General features: G+C 42.1%; 1 protein-coding gene across 1 annotated transcript in view; it reads right to left on the bottom strand.

Moving 5' to 3' along the window:
• The window catches only part of dnm3b (dynamin 3b), a 29,061-nt gene extending 7,545 nt beyond the window's left edge, over positions 1-21,516 (bottom strand). The window contains exons 1-16 of the mRNA XM_055033132.1: positions 21,157-21,516; positions 20,458-20,837; positions 17,628-17,701; positions 17,247-17,396; positions 15,628-15,831; positions 14,306-14,404; positions 13,647-13,807; positions 13,167-13,309; positions 12,823-12,958; positions 11,603-11,670; positions 11,264-11,402; positions 11,033-11,119; positions 10,026-10,096; positions 9,826-9,880; positions 8,000-8,113; positions 2,962-3,071 (exon numbers count right to left, since the gene is read on the bottom strand). Coding sequence (XP_054889107.1) covers positions 2,962-3,071; positions 8,000-8,113; positions 9,826-9,880; positions 10,026-10,096; positions 11,033-11,119; positions 11,264-11,402; positions 11,603-11,670; positions 12,823-12,958; positions 13,167-13,309; positions 13,647-13,807; positions 14,306-14,404; positions 15,628-15,831; positions 17,247-17,396; positions 17,628-17,701; positions 20,458-20,618 — 1,772 coding nt within the window. The 5' untranslated portion in view covers positions 20,619-20,837; positions 21,157-21,516. The remainder of the gene's footprint in view (positions 1-2,961; positions 3,072-7,999; positions 8,114-9,825; positions 9,881-10,025; positions 10,097-11,032; positions 11,120-11,263; positions 11,403-11,602; positions 11,671-12,822; positions 12,959-13,166; positions 13,310-13,646; positions 13,808-14,305; positions 14,405-15,627; positions 15,832-17,246; positions 17,397-17,627; positions 17,702-20,457; positions 20,838-21,156) is intronic.
• Positions 21,517-21,815: the final 299 nt, after the last annotated feature.

Below are 21,815 nucleotides of genomic sequence, written 5' to 3'. Positions count from 1 at the left end.
CCCTGAATTTGTTTTCCTCTCAATCCCAGCCTGTGTTCATGTTCACATCTTCAAATCTGTGTTATTTTGTCGCTCTGTTATCAAGGTTCGATGTTGCAACTCTTTGAAATGACGCTGGACGTAAAAGAGGGATTGCATTGGTCGTGTGTCTTTTTAACATGACCTGCTCTGCATGATGTGCTCTGACCCTGTTCTGGGAGAGTTGCTCAGAAAGCAGCTGAAACATTACTCCACATATTTTAAGACATTTAAATCAAAGTGCTAAGTTCATCACTAACTAGCAATGTTTTATTACTGTTTATTTTCTCTACACAATTAACTGGAACTGCATCAAATTAAAGAGCAAAACGCTAGCCCTATTCCTTACCTGGCATAAAAATAGGAGATTAAATATGCTAAGGTTAGCTGACATCATCAGTAAATTAGTTTGTACCATAATTTCCGTGTCCGGTCTGGCACATCGTTAGAAACGGATGATATAACTATGTGCATTTTAGGTGACCTGCTGAGTTAACAATTGTTGGAGCAGCATATTGAGGATGGCCTGAAGAAACTCCATTGAACACTGAATATTGATATTATCAAGAAATGTGAATAAAAGAAGCTGGCGAATCAATTGTAAGACAGTTAGTCAAATCTTACCTGTAACGGTAAATCCTGATTTGATCAATTTCAGAGTTGGGTAATAACCACTTGAATTCACTCAACGTTTAAAAAAAAGAAAAAAAACTTTTAGGAGCACTCTGTATCTTTATTCCTACTTGAATGATTTTATTATGAAGTATCACAATTCTTCCTTGAGTGAAATTTCTGAATGCCAAAAATTCCCCAGACACAGACGCACGCAGCTGCAGTTTTTGTCAAAGTTTGGTGCGCTTTTTATCGAAAGAAATTCATTTTGAAAAAAAAAATTCTTTTGTTACATTATTTTGTAATTACATTACTTATAAAAATTATTTTCATTTTGACCTTTAAAATGCCAATGATTTCTGCAGAACTTTATATTTTGGTCTTTGATGATGAAAACTTTAAATACAGTTAGGGCCAGAAATATTTGGACAGTAACACAATATTTGTGAGTTGGGCTCTGCATGCCACCGCATTGGATTTGAAATGAAACCTCTACAACAAAATTCAAGTGCAGATTGTAACATTTAATTTAAAGGGTTGAACAAAAATATCTGATAGAAAATGTAGGAATTGTACACATTTGTTTACAAACACTCCACATTTTAGGAGCTCAAAAGTAATTGAACATATAAACATAACCCAAACAAAAAAGTTTTTTCTCAATATTTTGTTGCGAATCCTTTGGAGGCAATCACTGCCTTAAGTCTGGAACCCATGGACATCACCAAACGCTGGGTTTCCTCCTTCTTAATGCTTTGCCAGGCCTTTACAGCCGCAGCCTTCAGGTCTTGCTTGTTAGTGGGTCTTTCCGTCTGAAGTCTGGATTTGAGCAAGTGAAATGCATGCTCAATTGGGTTAAGATCTGGTGATTGACTTGGCCATTGCAGAATATTCCACCTTTTTGCTCTCATGAACTCCTGGGTAGCTTTGGCTGTATGCTTGGGGTCATTATCCATCTGTACTGTGAAGCGCCGTCCGATCAACTTTGCAGCATTTGGCTGAATCTGGGCTGACAGTATATCCCGGTACACTTCAGAATTCATCCGGCTACTCTTGTCTGCTGTTATGTCATCAATAAACACAAGTGACCCAGTGCCATTGAAAGCCATGCATGCCCATGCCATCACGTTGCCTCCACCATGTTTTACAGAGGATGTGGTGTGCCTTGGATCATGTGCCGTTCCCTTTCTTCTCCAAACTTTTTTCTTCCCATCATTCTGGTACAGGTTGATCTTTGTCTCATCTGTCCATAGAATACTTTTCCAGAACTGGGCTGGCTTCTTGAGGTGATTTTGGGCAAATTTAACTCTGGCCTGTCTATTTTTGGAATTGATGAATGGTTTGCATCTACATGTGAACCCTTTGTATTTGCTTTCATGGAGTCTTCTCTTTACTGTTGACTTAGAGACAGATACACCTACTTCCCTGAGAGTGTTCTGGACCTCAGTTGATGTTGTGAACGGGTTCTTCTTCACCAAAGAAAGTATGTGGCGATCATCCACCACCGTTGTCTTCCGTGGACGCCCAGGCCTTTTTGAGTTCCCAAGCTCACCAGTCAATTCCTTTTTCCTCAGAATGTACCCGACTGTTGATTTTGCTACTCCAAGCATGTCTGCTATCTCTCTGATGGATTTTTTCCTTTTTTTCAGCCTCAGGATGTTCTGCTTCACCTCAATTGAGAGCTCCTTTGACCGCATGTTGTCTGGTCACAGCAACAGCTTCCAAATGCAAAACCACACACCTGGAAACAACCCCAGACCTTTTAACTACTTACTTGATTACAGGTTAATGAGGGAAAGGCCTTTTGAGTTACTTGCAGCCTTTGGAGTCCATTGTCCAATTACTTTTGGTCCCTTGAAAAAGAGGAGGCTCTGCATTACAGAGCTATGATTCCTAAACCCTTTCTCCGATTTGGATGTGGAAACTCTCATATTGCAGCTGGGAGTGTGCACTTTCAGCCCATATTATATATAAATTGTATTTCTGAACATATTTTTGTCAACAGCTAAAATAACAAAACCTGTGTCACTGTCCAAATATTTCTGGCCCTAACTGTATTACATGATTTACGTTTGAAGAGTTACTCAGTACCCGAGTCGCCTTTTCACCAAATACTTCTTCACTCTTATTTCAGATATTTCTTTGACATTTCATTTATATTTGAGTAAAAATACGTTGAAGTACTGCTGCTCTTTCTTGAATACATTTTTTGTGTACCCAGCGCACCTCTGGTTGTTCCTACCAAAAACATATTTCCCCTCTTTAGTCCTAGTTTTTATTTAACATCTTCTGCATAGATTAATCTCCAAGTCAAAGTCATGAGCAGCAGACCTGGATTCTGTGTTGAAGATGGAGAATATGTGTTTGCTGGACATGAAACTTTTCTCCACATCGCGGACCTTCAGGTTGTCCAGGGGCAGCATGTACTTCTTCTCCTTCTCCTGGTGGAGGGAAAAGAGGGAAACAGTGATGAGCGTACACACACAAAAAAAGAAAAGCTAAATGAGTTATTATGTTTTTGGCATGTTCAGCATCTGTCAGGAAACCAACCAACTGCAATGGGTAAGAAAAAGGTGAATGCAAGAGAGAGAGAGAGAAGTGGGGAAGGCAGAAAGAGAGACGAGGTGATGTTGAAGGGAGGAGGAATGGGGGAGAAATAAGAGTGGGAGGTAAAGGCAGGAGCAGAGAAAGGGAGAAGAAAAGGGAGAATGAGCACATGTGGAAGTCATTAGAGTTTGGGTCGGGATGCAGTCGTTCTTCACGGTGCGTTTTTACACAGAGAAGTGCTGGCAGAGAACCCGGAGGAGAGTCTGCTCGAGGTTAAGGGCGGTGCAGGGGGCCCGGTGGGTAGAAAGGGCAGGTCGCTGATACGTAAAAGCCCCGGCTCAAACTCAAACTCGGGGGCCCGACGCCGCTGAGGACCCCGGGCTCAAACAGATAAAGAGCGGAGATCCTTACCGTTCACTTTACACTTCAGTCTCAGCCTACGCGTCTTAACTCGGCCTGTCTGCTTTCTTTTATTTCAGCCACTCAATATTTTCTCTATATTTTCTCTTTCCATTCCAGAGGGGCCCACTTCCTGTCTGATTTTTTTTTTCTTTTTTTTTTGTTTGAGGGAGGGAGAGCGAGAGAGATTAAATGACAGCCTGGCGTTAAAACTCAACATCTGGTAATGCTTAGCACACAGAGATGCAGGGAAAGGAGGGAGAAGTTAAAGACGGTGGGGTGAAGGAGGAGGAGAAGAAGCCAAAAAGGAAAAGAAGAAGAAGAAAGTCGATTCAGATGAAGATTCGGAAAAGACAGCCCTTCGGTTTGGAAAGTTGTGTTTGACACAGGTAAGACTTGGCGGGCATGGAGGAAGATCTCTGCAGAGACTCTAGGGTTGGATTCCCCAAGGGGTCACCGTCGCCCTTATATGGTCAACCGGGACCCCTCCTTCTTTCTCTCCCTCTCTTACCCCCACCCCTCCCTCGTGAGCGTCTCTCTTTCCCTCTTTTTTTGTAATATCCCCTCCCAGAACGCGCAACCAGTGTGTCCCAGTCGTCTGAGCGAATGTGCCACGTCAAGGCTGGATACTCTTCATGGCCGGCGTGACCTGAAAGCTGGACCGGTTCGGGACGCCCGACCTAAACAAATAAACAGGAGGGGGAGGGGGCCGGTGGGGGACACTTCCAGAAAACCCCCACACCCCACCGACATGGAGGAGGCGTACCGCTGCCTTTCGAACTGGGGGGGAGATCTTTTTGCTGCAGGAGCGGCGAGAGGGGAAGGGGCGCAGACGGCAGAGCTGTCCCACCAGCGTCGGGACCGGCGGCGCACAAGGCCTGGCTCTCCACTCCGGCTCCGTCCACCCAGTGTTCAGACTACCTGTTCATTGTCATACTGGTGTACAGTAGTCTGCACATTGGTTAGACTGGGTACGGACCCTCTTCTGTCCGCCTGTCTCTCTGTGTGTCTCGTCCTTCCTCACCATACGTCCCAGGTCTCCACCTCATTCTTTTCTAGACTTTGTCCAAAAGAGCGCTCTCAACGCTTGGCTCACTTTCCCCGCTCGCTTGCTGGTTTGTGGAATAAACTTGTGTCACCAAGTTTCCTCACCACTAACTTCACATCTGGCTACGTGCGCTTGAAGGCGTACCTTGGTTTCAAATCAATGCTCGTTGAGCATTAAAAGAAAAGCAAGTTCACATAAATCACTGCATGAATGAGTGAGCATGCAGGCTGCTGAGGAAGATGCGGTCACTCTGGAAAGGGAGGGGAGTGAGGGGGAGTAAAAGGGGATGAGGAGCAAAGCATTGATCCAAAAGAGCGACAGACCAATCAATCAATTGGATTTGAGGGTACACTGAGACAGCCCAAGCAAAGGTATTTCTGTGGGTGGCCTAAGCAAGCACAGGGCACTGATGCATGGTAGGAAGTAGCAAATGCAGGAAAGGCAGAAAAAAAGACTGCAAAAACCACAAACACACACACACAAAGCAGTAAATCTAACTAATCAGATTTTCAGTTGAGAACTTGCTCTGTTCCTGCAAAAAGTCACAAGTAGCAGATAAAGTTAAGACTATGAAAGCGGCGCCTCTGCTCTGCGAAGAGCTGGAGGACGGTGGAGTGAAGGGTACTGATATCTAATGGGTCTTCTCTTCTGCAAAGAAAAGGCCAGATGATGATGTTTGGATTGAAAATGTTCCTGCCAAGAATGCAAGAAGTTCCAAAGGAACTGCCAACCGCATTAATACAAGGGAGGAGGCAGACGTGTACACGACGGTAGAAAAGTTCAAGAGGGTGTAAAACAGAAATACACAAGGAGAAGCTAGCAGAGTCTGTAATTACCGGCATTGCCGGGTTAGCGTCTTGGATGGTAATCTGCATGGCCCCTATGTGCGCCGCACCGCGCCGTCTGAGGTTCCGAGCGGGCGGCCGCGTATTTTTGGGTGGCTGAGAGAGCGAGCATTTGGTTGGGATTGGGGCTGCTCCAAATTTAGTGAAGAAGAAGAAGGAATGAATGGCTGAAGTCTCAGAGGAAGGAGGTGGGGAGCGAAGGAACACAGAATAGAAGGTGCATGGAAAGCACAAGTGAGGATGTGCTGGAGGAAAAAAACATTTCATTTGATAACCAGAAACTGCAGACACAGCTTTGTTTTGTTCCAAGAACTCGTTCCAGAAGACATTTTCCTGAAAACTCTTGATGGCAAGCAACTCAATCGGGTCTCCTGGGCAACAATGCAGCATCAGAATGGGCTGGCTGGAGGAGCTGCTGTGTGTCTGCCTATCTACACTTGCTGTGCAGAATGTCCTACAACCTGTACAGCAGGCACAGACAGGCAGAGAGACGTCAGCCTGCCAAGCAGAGGCCGGCATCTGACCAAACGCCGCATTCTGTCAATGCTGGTCCATGGATCCAAATGGTGGTGGCCTGTAGCTGCTAAAGACATGTGCTGTTGTTGGTCATTCTTGAAATAATAAAATACTGCTTTAAAGCAGTCATTTACCCACCATTTTATGGTTTGAGTAGGTTCTTGTTTATTATTACTTCCTTAACTTAAAAGTGCAACACAATAGGTTTTAAAGAGTTCTCCATGTGCCGAACTTCAGCTGGAAGTCTGATTAGGAGCAGGAATGGACGATTTGGCTGAAAAAAGTACCACAATAAATGTTTTTCGTATTTGGTCGATATTAAGAATTATTGATTATTTTTTTGTTTTAAATATCTGAAATCCTGCCAAACTGGTGCCGTGACTTTTCCATTTCTTTTCCCCAGTTTTCTTGCCACGCTGTTTTTCATTTTGGAGAAAATGAAAAACAAGTGGCAAAACGTGAAACTGCTGTTATGCGAAATACTCAGCTGGTTGTTGCTACATAACCAAAGAGTGAGTGAGTTGATCCCACCCATTTTGCTTACCTGGCCATGGGAGGTCGAACTGGTAAAGCAAAGCTATTGCTATATGTATTATTATTGATTTATTGTCTGGCCCTAATGAGGACTCTTTGAGGACTTCAAGTTGTGGAAATGGGCCATTAAAGGGAAGGTTCAGGAATTTTAATGTGAGGTTTTGTAAAAAGATTAGTTAAAATCTTACCTGCAGCAGAAACTTTATGTCTTCATAAATCCAGACTAGCTGATCGGTAAGGCTGAAGCCAATAGCTAGTCTGAGACGCAGCAAGAGCTAAGGAGACTTCTGACATCTTAAAACTATTCTAATCTCCAAATCTCTTAGCGGTTTATGTGAATTGCATCAGCTGTTTGCATTTATTGGTTATTTACACAGCAGGCGATTAATGTCTATGGAAATGAAGGGAGGAAGCAGTGCACCAGTAATGATCTTCCTGCATAAAAGAAGTACTGAGTGCATTAAAAAATCGATAAAATTATTTTTTGTAAATCAAAATTACAACAATATATTTTCCTTTAACTTTTACTTTCACATCAGCTAGTTAACTAAAATGGAAACACTTCCCATGTTCTGTTCTCAGTTTGTGTTTTACACAGGAAGATCTTCGGTGTTGCAGCTCCTCCAAATTCCATTTCCTGTGAAAATAATATTCAGCTTCAGTGTAAATATCCATCCATCCATCGTCTTTCCCGCTTATCCTTGCAGGGTTTCCAGTGATCACTGGTCAATAGGGGGGTAAATCCTACAACAAACCCCCGGGCCATGGACCAACTGGTACCCAGCGGCACAAGAAATAATTTGATATGCCATGTCAGCTGTTTGGGATTCCCCTCCGTGCTTAGGACACAAATTTCTGATTGGCTACCTGTCACATTCAACAGGCTGCGCTCCCAGTCAGGGAAAACCCCACAGGCTGCGATAAAAGGGCCAAAACAATCAAACATGTTGAATATGTCCGATTTTAGATCAGAGCAGTCCGACAAAGTGTCACTGCACAGCTACCGCAGTTTACAGAAAAAACTGAAAAACTACAAGTGTGTCTATAAACACATAGGTATAAAAGCGTTACCGGTGCATGTAAGAAAAAAAAAACGTAAGTATAACTTAGCATTTTCAGAGACATTAGCTTCATCCTGTGAACTCTTCTCGCTTTGTACTGAATGAATAATACATTTTTTTCCTTTAATGATTTTGTTTGATGTGCTTAAGTGTTTAATTTTGGTTAAATCCTGTAAAGCGTCTGAGGTATTTTTAGAAAAGAGCTACACAAATAAAACATTGTATTTGCCTTTCTTGGCACTTAAAGTCACCGACCAATATATAAATGAAGACCCAATGAGAGTTATCTACTGCAAGCAAGACATCAACTGCTTATGCCTTTCAACAGAGCCTCATTCCTACCCCTTTCCACAGTTACCCACATGTAATAGACTAATATTTTTACGTAATAAAACTGAAGGTAGATGAATCACGCTCACCTCATCGTCCTTGAACCATGAGAGACTCTCGGCAGTGAGCACAAACCAGTACTCCTTGGCTCCTCCCTTAATGATGCTGATGTTGTTGATGGTCAGCCAGCCTTTACGGATGACCTGAGGGGAGAGAGTACAGCCGAGGTGTGAGTGGCAAAGAGATTCTCACCGTAGAAGCTTTATGTTAGTCGGAAACAGCAAACTGGTTACACTTTGATCATGTAATCTGAGCAAAGGCGACGAGATGAAACATGCGCAAAGGTTAACTGAGGTGTGTGATTGTGACTCACTCTGTGCAGCCGCGCTCACAGCTAGACGCCAGTCAGAGGCTTTATCTTCTACCGGAGATAAAGCATGCGTGTGTGTGTGTCGTCAGTGTTGAGTGTATTAATCCAGATACAAACAGAACCATACAGGTCCGGTGCCAAAGGATTACTGGGTTAGATTACTGTCAGACTTGCACCGCCTAAGACTGACTAAAGAGGTTACCCACATCTTTCTAAAATCTCTTTCTCATGGCTCCAAATGCCAAAGATAAACAGGAAGAGATGAAAATAGAGGTGGAACTGGTGTTAGGAGAGACAAAAAAATCTGAAAAAACCAGAGCAGCAACTTTTTTTAGTAAAGAAAAAGTTTCAGCCCCACACCGGTCAGTTAGCATCCCTATGGCGCGTCATGGAGGAAAATGTCATGGAGGAAAATGGCAGCGGTGCTGGAGAGCACCACACACTGGCGAGAAGCAGAACTGCAGCAGGTACAAACGGCATTGCAAACCACGACCCATGGAAGAGCTATACTCACCGACAGACACCCTCAAGAGGGCAGCTGAGATTCTCACTAAGGGGTGGGGATGAAATGCAAGGTGGCACCTTTATGACACAGGGAGGGTTCAAACAAAGGGAAACGTCTCAACAACACCAAGCATGATGGTGGGGAAAACAAAGAACTATACTAAACGAAAGAAAAAAGCATTTTTCAGTAGAGATGCACCAATCACAGAATCCACTTTATTTTTAAAAACTCTGATAAATTTGATTTAACAATAAAATGTTAGGATAAAACAATTGTTTTTCAAAATGTACGGTGTTGTCCTTCTGTATCATAGAAAATAAGCAAATGCATTTAAATCCTCCAGGCTGTGTAACAAAAATAATTAAAAATGAACTCAAACAAAATACAACATCGGAAAATAACTCCATAACAAGGTTTTCAGATCTTTCTCAGAAAAAATGGTTTAAAATTTAGCTACATCAGCAGAGAGAGGAAGAGAGAGCAGTGTGCAGCTCTACAGTTCAACAGGAATTCACTATTGTTTTAAAGCCCAGATGAAATGACTAAAATCAGAAGCTGATCTCTCGGTGCATCGCTACTGTGTAAAAACTGGTGACTAACTGAAACATTGAAGTATGGAAGCCCAGAAGGAACGTTTTCCACTTTTTTCCTGGTGGTTTTCTTGAGATAATAAATTCATTTCCCAGCAATTTTTTCGACTATTTTCTTAAGATAACAAGTTAATCTCTCTTGAGAAAACCATGGGGAAACAAAATACATGGGAAACGTCCACTCTTGGCTGTTAAATAAAAGCATGGGGGATAAATAATTATAAACATGAATGATATTTATTGTAGAAACTATAGCAGTGAAATGAATAAACCCTCAATTTCATCCTATGCAAAAGATCAACTTAAACAAAGAGGAGGGTTTTGTAAATGCGTTTCAGCTCGGTGGTTACCATTTTTCTGTGCCGTCTCTGATTCGTGTCGATGCGAACAACAGTTTCGACCGCGTGTGCCACCACTTGTACTTTGACACGAAACGTAGAACACGCTCACCTGATTTCCTGCTGAACTCTGGCTCTTGTTAGTCTGACTGCTCCTCTGCTGAGCGCTGTGCCATGGCAACAGGAACATGGACGTAGAGATGTAGCATCAGAACAATGAAAAGAAAGTAGGTGGGAAAGAGTGAAAGGAAACTTTGTCAAAAATACCAAAAGTTAGCGTGTTGCATTGAGGTGAGCTGTTTTCATGTTTACCTAGCAAAGCCAATGAAATCCTCATGGTTGGTGTTTATGTAGGAGAGCTGCAGATCAATCAGCAGCAGGACCTGAAAGGACGCACAAGATATTTATTATAAGAAACGACTGGAGAAAAATGGAACGGGAGCATACAGTAGCGCCGGGATTAAAACAGGGTTCTGCAAGGTCGCCTTATTTGAAGTAATTTTGCTAATTTTCTTGGTATCAATTGGAAAAAAAGACTGAAAACAATTCAGTTAGTTATTTAGTCATGTTTATTCAATTAATCAAAAGCAGATCTGGGTCTAGCAAAGTTTGCTTTAGAGTAAAAGTTACAGTCTTTGTGTGATAATTTAAAAAGTGTGTGCATTTAAAGACAAATAACGAATGTTGTAGTTAATATTTCTTATTGTGAGAAGATTTGACTTTGTTTGAGATAATTCTGTCCTATTTAAAAATGGAGAGGCTCTGTCAACGTCAAACACCTGAGTTGTCGGGCCACATTTGTATCGTTTTGGAACTGAAGTCAGGGGCCACAAATGGCCCCGGTTCACACTTTGGAAACCACACGTTTATATAAAAATCATTAAGTCTTTTAAAACAATTCATCTATTTTAGCTAATGCTGCACTAAAATTGTAACTGATCATAAAAACTTTTTTTTAAACAAAAATGTGTTTAAAATCAAATAAACTCCTGAAATAATCCATACATTAGATATTTTTTTTCATTTAAAAATCACAATAAAATATATTGTAATACAATTTTTTTTTCTCACAAATAACTCAAGGTTATTCTGTGAGACTTTCGTTCTGCTACTGGGGACATTTTGTGCTAAGCTAAGTTAACCTAATATAACCTAAGCTAAAACTTACTTGGTCAGATATTGACCTCTTGCTCTACCTTTGAATGAGTTTTGTTTTTAAGAAGTAAAAGGAGAACTACACATCTGAATTTCCTTATCATGTGTAATAGTTGTTAGTAACTAACGTGATGAGTACAACCTGAACACAGAGCGGTCTTTACCTGGTCCTTGGCGCGACTCTCCCTGTCCCGGATGTGAGAGGTGACGATCCTCTCGGTTTCCTCGCGGAGCCTCGGGAAGCATTCCAGCTGCAAACAAAACACGCAGCACTTCAGCGCATCCACAGGTGGGAAACGTCAAAACGTTCTTATGGAAGCTGGTACTTTCAGCTTTACAATTAACTAAAGTTAGCAGCTCCATAATCGCCATGAGTAACAGGAGGGGCGAGATACCTTGTTGGAGCACTGGCGCACGGTGTTGATCAGCTCTTGGATGACCATGTCCACACATTTGATGCAAGGCTCCTTCAGCTTCACAATCTGCTTCTTCACTATAGCCTCAAACGCCATATCAGGGGTGAAAAGCCCAGTTCTGGAAAAAGAAGGGAAACGATCTAACTGGTTGTTGTGCAGTTTAGCATTAGCATGAGAAACTTTTGCAGCAAAGTTTTCATCATTTTGCGTTGCTGACAAGCAGAAGGTTGCTCCCTATCACTGATGGACATGCGGCGCATTTGACACTATGGGTGATGATTAAAAAAGTTAAATAAAATAAAATACAAAAGCCCCTACCTGATACCATGAATGTTCTTGATGGCGTAGCTGATCTCACGCCGCATTTCCTTGTCATCACACTCCATCTGAAGCAGAAAACGAGAGTTTAAAAACAACACACACTTCCTTTAAAATAGTTTACATATTCAGCTAATGATGAGATTATCTCAATAACTGAATGCAGAGTGCTTATTGGTTTTTACACACTTATATATTTTATTCTTAGCTAAAGAATAGAGAACAATTTTTAACATTTGCCTTGCAAAACATTTTTTCTTAGAAAAAACATAAAATAAAGATACAATTAAACATGAAATAGAGTTAGCCCTAGGAACTAAGGCTGCAGCAAATCACACTATTTTGTCTATTTTTAAAGAAAATGAATCATTAGAGGCTCAAACATTGGGATTATATGCATCATCCTCCACATTTCCTTGCACTCTGGTAAAGATGTGTAAAAAAGCTTATAATACAAATACTTCTTTTATTGAAGTAACATCATTTCAGATGTTTTAAAAAAATATTTATTTTAAAAACCCCAAGATGCCAGTCTCTGTAGCAAGTCCCCTAATGGTGAGCTTCACCATTTTCTCTCTCTCGTTTCCTTGGCTGCGTTTCCACTGACCATATAATTGCGCAAAGTGGAACTAAAATAAATATTTACTCAAGACGCCAATTAGAAAAAGAAACATGTTTTTTGTTACAAAGATTTTGCGGTAGGATGTGGTAATTTTTCCAATTGTATCGAAATTAGTATCTTTCGCAAAACTGCGACGAAAACACTTTTTTTAATGTCACACGAGTCAAGTGATCAACAAACAGAAGTTTCTACTGCCGAAAACGAAGAAAACAACGGGAAGTGGAAGGAGGATGACGTCGGTGTGTGATGTAATGAGCTATCGCATGAATAAACTTATTCACGTGTGATTTTAATTGCGTTTCTTACTCACTGGAAACAGCAATCATGAAAATGTGTTTTTTCTACATTAGCAGTGCATCTGCAAAGTTTTGCTAACATTTGTAATTGAAACTCAGCTACTGTGTGTGATGAGAAATGTAATATGGATCATCCCAATTTATTTCTTTAATACTGTTTTATAATAGCGATATTATTCTGCAGCAATTAAAGTTTGATTTAGTGTATTTTAAAGCCTTTTTCCCACCTTTACCAGGATTGCAAGTAACTGTGTTTATCCTATGATTTTCTGACTTTTCAGACCTAATACACAGTAGTTCACCTTGACGAGTTCAAAAGGGAAGCGCTCATGAAAGACGCGATTGATTTTCGCTCCACCAGACAGCTCCACCGTGTCCACCTGATCCCCGGAGCCTTCAATCCTCTTCTCAAAATCAACAGAGAACTGTTGCACCATCCTGAAACGCAACAACAACAAAAGAAAAAACAAGAAAACAACAACGACAACCACATATCAGCAAATCAAAGCTCTGATTTCTGGCAACTTAAAAAATGTGAACTAACAAAAAAACGCCAAACAAAAAGAGGAGAAAAATTCCTTTCACATGGTCTTTCGTCAACAATGTCTCATGTTGCTTCGGCTGTGGGAAAAGAAGCGGTACTGACTGCAACAGCTGCTTGGTTTTGCGAGATGGGTCATCGGGCCGGTATCCCCGGTATTCCTCCGCCTCCTTGTCTAGAGCCAACAGCTGGGCCTGCAGCTTGCTGCGGAAAGCTGGCAGGGTGTCCCGAATGTGGTTGGTCAATTGCTAAGGAGACGCAAATCCGACAAGACTCAAGTTAAAATCAAATATAGAATAAAATGAAATGTGTGTTTTAACTACATGGAGTCCTTTTATTTTTTATCTTAATTGTATCGTATCACGTAATTCACTGTAATGAAATAAGATTCTGATATTCATCCAAAAGCAATCTAGAGAAAATCTGGAATTCTGTGAAATCATGAATTATTTAGAGCTGGGCAGGATGGGAGGTGGTGAGTGATGGAAAAAAGAACCTCCACCCCCCCCAAAAAAAGTAGGCCACCCTCTTATTAATTATGTAAAGAGCACCGTGGGAGAGCAGAGAGGGTAAATCCATCGTCACCTGGTTGAGCACTTGCTGTAGGCGAGGGGTGCCCATTTTTTCGGCCATGTGCCTGTAACTGGGGTGGGACAGGAAGAACTTCCTCTCAGCCTCCAAAGCCGCCTTGATGTCTTTCTTGCCATCAATGTCCTTCTGACTGCGGTTGACCACGCCAATGTATCCTGAAATAACACAGAGAGATGTGAGAGAAATAATCTAATAAATTCAACCTGATCAATTAATTAAACGGTGACAGTAGAAAGTAGGGATGCACCAATCCATATTTTTCCTTCCGATGCCTATATGATACTTAGAGCGAGACCAGTATCTTCACAAGATTTACAAACATTAATTTGCACAGTCAATGGAATCAAGAGTAGAACGACCAACGTAACATACATAAGAAAAAAGTGACAAAAAATAAACAGTAGTAAACCTTCAAATGGTTGAGAAAATACAATTTGCAATTCTAAATATAATGTAAAATAAATAATAAAGCATGTTGTCAGTCAGAGGCCAAAGCGTAGCATTAGACTGAATACATCTGAGCTTATGGATTGGGAACATTGCCACCGATGTCCAATCTAGAATTTTTATCAATATCGTAATCGATACGAATATTAACATCAAATCCGTGCATCTGTAGTAGAAAATGTTTTATCCTGAATAAAAATACGCACCTCTTCGTAGCGGCAGCAGTTTGTTTTCCAGAACGTCTCTGGCGTCCGTTCCCTCATCCATCAGATCTAGTTTGGTGATCACTCCAATGGTCCTTAAACCTTGACAAAGCAAAAGAAGTGAAATGAGGAAAAATATAAAGACGAATACAGACAGTATATGTTTCTTCATTTCACCAAATTCTAACTATAGGCTCAATTTTGTTGAGCTGGTATTTATTGTGATAGTACTCTCGCACAAAGTAGTGGATCATTTTGTCAAGGAAACAATAAATGGATTTATAAATGCAGTTTTTAATGTGTTGACTTACTGATCACTGAGGTGGTTCAGCCTGACTCAGTCAGGCAGAATACAAAGGCAAGCCACACTTTTCAGATTTTATTTGCAAACCATGTATTTTATTCAACAATTTAATAATTGAGCATCCAGTCATTTAAAATCCAAAATATACTATATATTTCTAATGAATTATTAATGATTACCCTCTCCAGAACCCTTTTTGTTCTTTTTGAAACAACACAAAACCCCCCTTAAATATATGTATTTCAGAGGTTCCTGACTACTCAGGTGTTATTGTTCTTGTCTCTGAGCTGATTTTTGTCTTGTCAGTTAATAATTGTTATATTGTTCTTGAAAAGTCTTCTAAAAAAAAAAATCCAACATGTACATCTATTGTATAGAAACATGGATATTGATTGTTTTGATTTAAAAGAAAAAAAGAAAAAGCTAAACGGCTGTCTTTTGGCTCATAGAACCTGATGTCTGTTTTTCTGCAACAGCAAGCTAAACATGGACCAATCTGGCTGACAAGCCCATGTCTGGTGATCTGAGCAGCCAATAAAAATCTGGCAGTATTTCACTGTTCGGCTAATAGAAGACCTCCTGCCTGTTTACTACAGTCTCAGGTTGCGTTTAATGGAGCCTATAGGCTTTTAAAGCATATTCACAGCTAATTATTCTTTCATTTGGGGGCATCAAATATATATTTTCACCCTGATTCCCCTTTGGTTCCTGTTTTCATTCATTTCCTTTTCTTCTTCTTATTATTTTTGATTCTGCTCTCTTTTTTTACACTTAATTCTTAATCTTTTATGTCTCTCCTCTCTCCACACTCCTGTTTTCTAATAATAATCTGACACTTGATTGATCCCTGCAGGGAGGTGACGCTGCCACATTTAGAGGTCAAAGCACAAAAGTCAACAGACAGCCTCTCACAGCTCACAGAGATTCCCTGTTGAGCTTTTATCCGAGCCAACAAACACAAGGTCACGTCTTTCAGCTATGATTTCTTTTGACGTCTAACGCTGCAGCCTCCTCGCCTTACCCTGGGGGTCGACGTCCTTCGCCAGTTTGAGGGCGTCAGAATTGGCCAGGTCGGTGTTTGCAGGGGTGACGGCCAGGATCAGGCAGCTCTCTCTGCTGATGAACTGCATGATCATGTCCCTGATCTGCTGCTCGATGTCCACAGGCTGGTCTCCAACTGGCACCTTGGTGATTCCCGGCAGGTCGATGAGGGTCAGATTCAACACTGCAGAATCACAGGAATGCAATAAATGAGACGTATTCCAGAGCCGGACCGAGGGACATATGAGTCAAGTGGCTGTTTGGGCCCTGCACACCACCGGGGGGCCCCCCAGAGAACCAAGCTAGTGTGAAATGACAAAAAATAAATCATCACATATTCATGTTTATTCATTTAGTCTGAGTAACTCAGACTAAATGGTATTCCACATGGAAAATCAGTTTTTAGTTTGGAACTGTAACATTTATAAATAGAGGAGTAACATGGTGAGAATATAAATTTGAAAAATGAACACCCGCATTTTTTTATATGCTAATTAAACCAAATTATTGCTGTTAATTTTCTACTGTGTAACTTTACAAACAACACATGTATTTCACCATAAGAAATACATATTGGTCTGATTTTCTTATTATAGCATTTTGAAGAACCAATGAAATAACACATACACTGTGTTAAAAGTCAAACAGCCTCTCTTCTGTTTGACATAAAACTATCTCTACAAGCTAGCTAGTTTTTTTAGCTAGTTTAAACAGACAGTGATTAGATGGTATGGAAATATCATAAAAACAAACATCAAGGTAAATAAAAGTTTGTTTTATGAAAAATATTTTCAATAATGTGTAAAAAAATTACATTTTACACAACATTTAAAGAGAGTTTCACAGGAGGAAGAACATTTTAGCCCCTTTTATGCTGTTCCTGTAAATTTCCCCCAAATCCCATCTGTTAGTGATGCAGCCAAAGTGTAATATTTATCTCACTAATGCCAACTGATTATTATTTTGGAGTCACTTTCTCTCCATCTGGTTTTCAGTAATGGCATATTACTCCTATTGCTAATCTGCATGCCAAATACATAGTTACATACCAGCTATGTGCTGTATTCTAATTAGCAATTTAGCTGCTACCGGACAGAAAAAAGGTGATTTACATTTTATATACTGTGAGGGTCTGGTGACCTGTCCAGGGTGACCCTGCCCCTCATCCGTTGACCGCTGGAGGTATGCACCAGCACCCCTTGCGACGCTGCTAGGGATAAGCATGTATGTATGGATGTAATTTTTTATAGAATCATAAATAAATTCAAACAGTACCATAATAAAAATAATAATTTGGACTCTTTTCGGTCTGATCAAATCCCAACAGTACAACATCACTACCAATATCTGGAATCTGAAGAAGTTCTACCTCCTTAGGTGATTTGTTTTGTTATTCCTACAGATTATAAATGTAATTTTCACCATCGATCAGAACACCCTCGTCTTTGTTTCCAGTGACACAGCTTTAATAAACATCGTCCGCCGGCAATTCGCTATGAATCACATCCTGTCACACCCTGTTTAGATCCAGAAGAGTTTCAGCAGTCTGTCACTAAGTTGACGTTAAGAAGAAGAGAAGGGGAGCGATCCCATCCGTACCGTGAGGGGAGTAAACCCGCAGGTTGATGGGGACAGGAGATATGCCTTTGTTGGCCCCCGTAACCCGATCGGTCTCGCCCTCAATCTCTTGGCGCACCTCGTCGAAGTCGGTGAATTTTTTCCCCTTGCAGTGGAGGAATTCAGCCCATTCTGTGGGGAAGGGGAAAAAAAAGAAAGGAAAAAAAATAACAGAAAAACATGCACCCTGGATTAGTAATGGCTGCACTCAGTGGAACAAAATGCAGACGGAGGAGGGAATAAAAAGCAACACCATTTAGAAAGAAAGGAGGATTTTGTGTGTGTGCATGTGCATGTGGATGTGTGAGTGACAAAATGTGTCTGTTATTTGACGTGGGTGTGTGAAATGTGTATGGGACCCACCGGCATTTGCACTGATGAGCTGCAGAACCAGAGGCCTGCGAGTGACGATACCAGAACCCCGGGGCAGAAAGTCCCTAAAGAGGAAACACAAATCAGAGAAGTCCTTTTAAAGTCATATCTATCGTGAACTCACAGTGATGAGCCACTCATTTTATTCCCGTGCTAAGTGTTTGCGGACTAAGCTGCTTGTTTTCTAACAACACGCCAGATGCAACACAGTTTTCCTTGGCGTTTGTTTAATGGAAAAAAAAAAAAAAATCCTGTTAGCGAACTCAAAACAGCTCAAACCAGAAGCCATTTCAAAACCGAGCCTGCAGCTCTCAGCTGGTGTGTCTCTGACCGAGGGGGCAGAACATTCTGACCCGATGAACAGCAGGTCCGGATGAAGAGCTGACAGGGGCGCTCGCTCAAACGCAAAACGATGACTTTGACGTTTTCTGGAGGGCTACGCACACAGGTGATGAAAATGCTTGTGTGTGTGCATATGTGTGTGTGCGTGCGTGCGTGTGTGTGGGTGAGTGTGTGTCTGTGTGCGTGCGCACATAATCTGAACCTAAAAGTCTATACCTTTAGCCTTTGAGGCTAAAGGCTTGCTGCGGGGAACCTTATTGACAAATAGTCCCTGAGAGGGACGGTGTACGGGACGAGCCTCGAAGAAACGCTGAGGCTTCTGTGAGTCCATTCAGCAGAGTGCAGCGCCAGAGCCGGACAGATGGACCATTACTCAGCACCGCGGCGCTCATTGAAAGGCTGGAGGAGGACTAAATCAATGCACCCAACTGAATCAGTGCAATATTTGGGAACGTTGAACCACATTACTCTGGGTTTTAGTTGGGTTTTTGTTGAGAGCTAACAGAAAACAATGCCACGATAAATTATGAAAGACTGAGTTACATATATGAATATAAGCGTGAAGGGCTAAAGCGTGACTTCATCCATTCACCTGATTAGCTCTTATTTGATTAACTCAAAATTTCAGAGCAACACCATGAATATTCATTTGTGCGTTCTGGAGTGGGAGCTGCTGCATGTGGGCGGTGTTTTAAAAAGGTTACACATGGCAGAGCATTTCTGCAACCGGCTTTGTATGCATAAAACTGTGGCTCTGTGCAGAAAAGAGATGGGTGTCAGAGTCAAGTTCTTTACATTAGTCCTTTAATCCTAGAAATGTTCTTCAGGTAATGAAAGGCTGATTTTGTAACTATCTTTAGCTGTGCTGCTTTTCAGGGCCACCCGAGGACCCCCAACAGAGTATTTAAGAATCGCCAATTGTGTCAATTGTTCAAACACAATTGAACAATTTGTTCAAATGCTCAGTTGAACAAGTTGTTCAAAAGTTTCATATTCAGACGTATGACGCTTAGATCCAGTTTAATAGGTCTAAATCTATGAAACTGTTCATTTAGAATTATGGTGAAGCACATAACGTACACAAACATCCCAGTTTGGACATTCAGTACTTTTGAAAGCACCATGAAAGCATTGCTGTTGGGAAATGCCCTCTGGCTTGAAGGTTCTTTAAAGCTTTGCAATGTTTGGACTGGTTGAATGTTTAAGGCAGCTGAATTCGGACATGAGCCAATTCTTCTCTAGTACCAATGATGTTAACCTTGAGCTTGCTGTTGTTTTAAGGATGTAATTCGCCCTTAAAACAATCCCTGTAATTCAGTTGCAGAGCAGGGTATGTACCATACCGCTGTTGAAAGATGTCTTTGTTGACATTATGTTGTGGCTCTGTAAAACTTTCTTTCTCCAAAGCAGCTCCACGAAAAACATTCATGTTCCCAAACGGCAGAGTTTGGAGTTCTGGTGTCACTGTTTAAAGTTGTGCCACAAAAAGCTGTATTTTTGTTCTGCATATAAACGTTCTGCATGCCCACGGATATATCTGATGCTACTTTTGTTCAGTGCACGTGCTTAGTGACCCGACATGTACTGCTAACTTAGTTGAAAGTTAGAATTTGACATTGTCCCATTTTGTGGACAATGTAAGTGGAAGCTAATCTACAAATAAATGACAATAATCTTGTCTGTCTCTACTGTACTGAGTCTTTATTGAATCTGACTATGAAACCAAATGAGTAAAATAACTAAAGGAGTAGTGTTGTCTTCTTAAAAGCAATTTTAGCAAATATTCAGAGCTCTTTAGCAACTAATGTAATAGTACTATTTCTTTAAAAAAAAAAAACACTCAAATCCAAAGTAATATGATATTACTGACCATTTCTTGATGTCTTTAAACATACCCAAATGTTTATTGCCTGTTCCACAATTAGTGACTGTCTGACGGTTCTTCATTATGTAAAGCACAAAAAATGTGACTTGACTTGGTGACTTTTGATGTAGCCAATTGCACCGATTTACAGAAATACTTGCTTCATGATGAACTACAAACCCAAACGGGTAATTTGCTGAAAAAAGAAAACAGGTTATCCAGCTTTCTTTTTTGTTTGTTTTTTAAACTTAAGTAGTGAACTTAAGTTTATTAAGTTGACATGTTAAAGAAACATAGAGTTCAACAAACTCAATCTTTTTTAAGTTTTTTTTTTTTTCCCCCAGTGTTTGAACTGGAATTGGTGCCACTCGACACCGGGGCCCTGGATGCTTATTGGACCAGAATCCCCAGAGGTGTTGCTGTAACCCACATAAAGTTGCGACTGTGTGTGACCCAGAGCGGCTGGTTTGAAAAAACTGAAGACTGAGTGGCAGATAATGATGGTCTGCAGACAGCCTCGCGCACTGCGCAGCTTCTTACGTCATCCTCAAGGTTAAACGGGAAGGGGATTATCCTATTTCCGGTGGTCATTTTTTTTTTTTTTTTTTTTTTTACCTGCCGACGAAGTTCTCCAGCACGGAGCTCTTGCCTGCGCTCTGCCCGCCGACCACCGCGATCTGCGGCAGGTCCAGGTTGCAGGCCTGGCCGATGGAGCTGAAGGCATCCTGCAACCGGTTGACCAGCGGGATCAGATCCTCCATGCCACGATTTCCCATGGTGCCTTTAGTCAGGAGGACTTGGAATCAGCGAATGGAGACAGAAGGGAGGTGAGGGGAGGGAGGAGGAGGAGGAGGAGGAAGAAGAAGAAGAGGGGACGTGGCGCTGCTGTATTATTAGTCCAGGACTACCGTGGCGCTTGTTGATGTGGCGGAGTCATCTAGCCGCGCATTGGCAACCCCCTCCCCAACCCTCGAGCCAACCGAGGGTCGGACGGGCTGTGGAGACAGATACAAGACAGGGAGTCAGAAAGAGGACAGAGAGACAAACTGCGCAGGAGCACAACCTGTTTTCTCTCTCTCTTTCCTTTCTTTCTCTCCCTCCAACACAAACACACATACGTCCAGAAAAGCTTTCTGCTGTCAAGGACATTCACCAGCCGGAGCTCGGTTTCTTTACAACACGAAATCAAATAGAGCAACACCGAGCCACCTGCACGCGCACACGTCGCGCGGCATTAAATTAATTAAACAAAACCAAAAAAACAACAACAGACAGCGTCAGACGAACGCGTGACATTGTTAGCGTGAGGCTCACCTGCGTTGTTGTGTGGTTGGTGGGGGTGGCGGAAGGGGGGAGGCTCGCTCAACCTCAGGGTTTCCCCCCCTTCCTGGTTCGACGCGTCTCGGCTCGCCGGTGTGTCGCTGTCCGGTGCTGAAACGACCAGGCGGCGGAAGACGAGCGTCGACGCTCCGCGAGGTTACACAAGCGCCACGCGCCCCTGTTGCCGCGACACCGTCGGCTCACGGTCCACAAAGTGAACCGCGCACCTGGGCTCGAACGTCAGCGCGAGCGGAAGTTCGCCTTTGACAAATTAATCATATTATTTTCCTCTATCTCCCTCTCTCTGTGTCTCTATCTCCTTCGTCTTCTCTCTCCCCGCTTCTCTGCGGTGTGACTGCGAAGCTGCGATTGACGCGACGGAGGACCAATGAGAGAAGAGGGATCGGCGGGCGATGCGGCGGAGCGCGGCTTCCCATTGGCCGAGCGGGCACAGGTTAGGCCTCGCGCGGTCCGGCCTCCTGTTTACATCCCCTTCGCCGCTCCTGCCCCTGTCGTGAGTCATGCGGCACGGCTGCGCATCGCTGCAACACGCACAGGAGGATGCGCCTCTTTAGATCCCCGCAGTGGGAGCAGAAAGTACCAGTTGTTAAAACAACAACAACAACATTCATTCGTAGGCTATATAGAGTTTC

The sequence above is a fragment of the Poeciliopsis prolifica genome, unplaced genomic scaffold (assembly GCF_027474105.1).
Source record: "Poeciliopsis prolifica strain line A6 unplaced genomic scaffold, Auburn_PproV2 SCAFFOLD008, whole genome shotgun sequence".
NCBI lineage: Eukaryota > Metazoa > Chordata > Actinopteri > Cyprinodontiformes > Poeciliidae > Poeciliopsis > Poeciliopsis prolifica.
The sequence above is the reverse complement of the archived record's forward strand: the minus strand, read 5'-3'. Positions and strand labels throughout refer to the sequence as shown.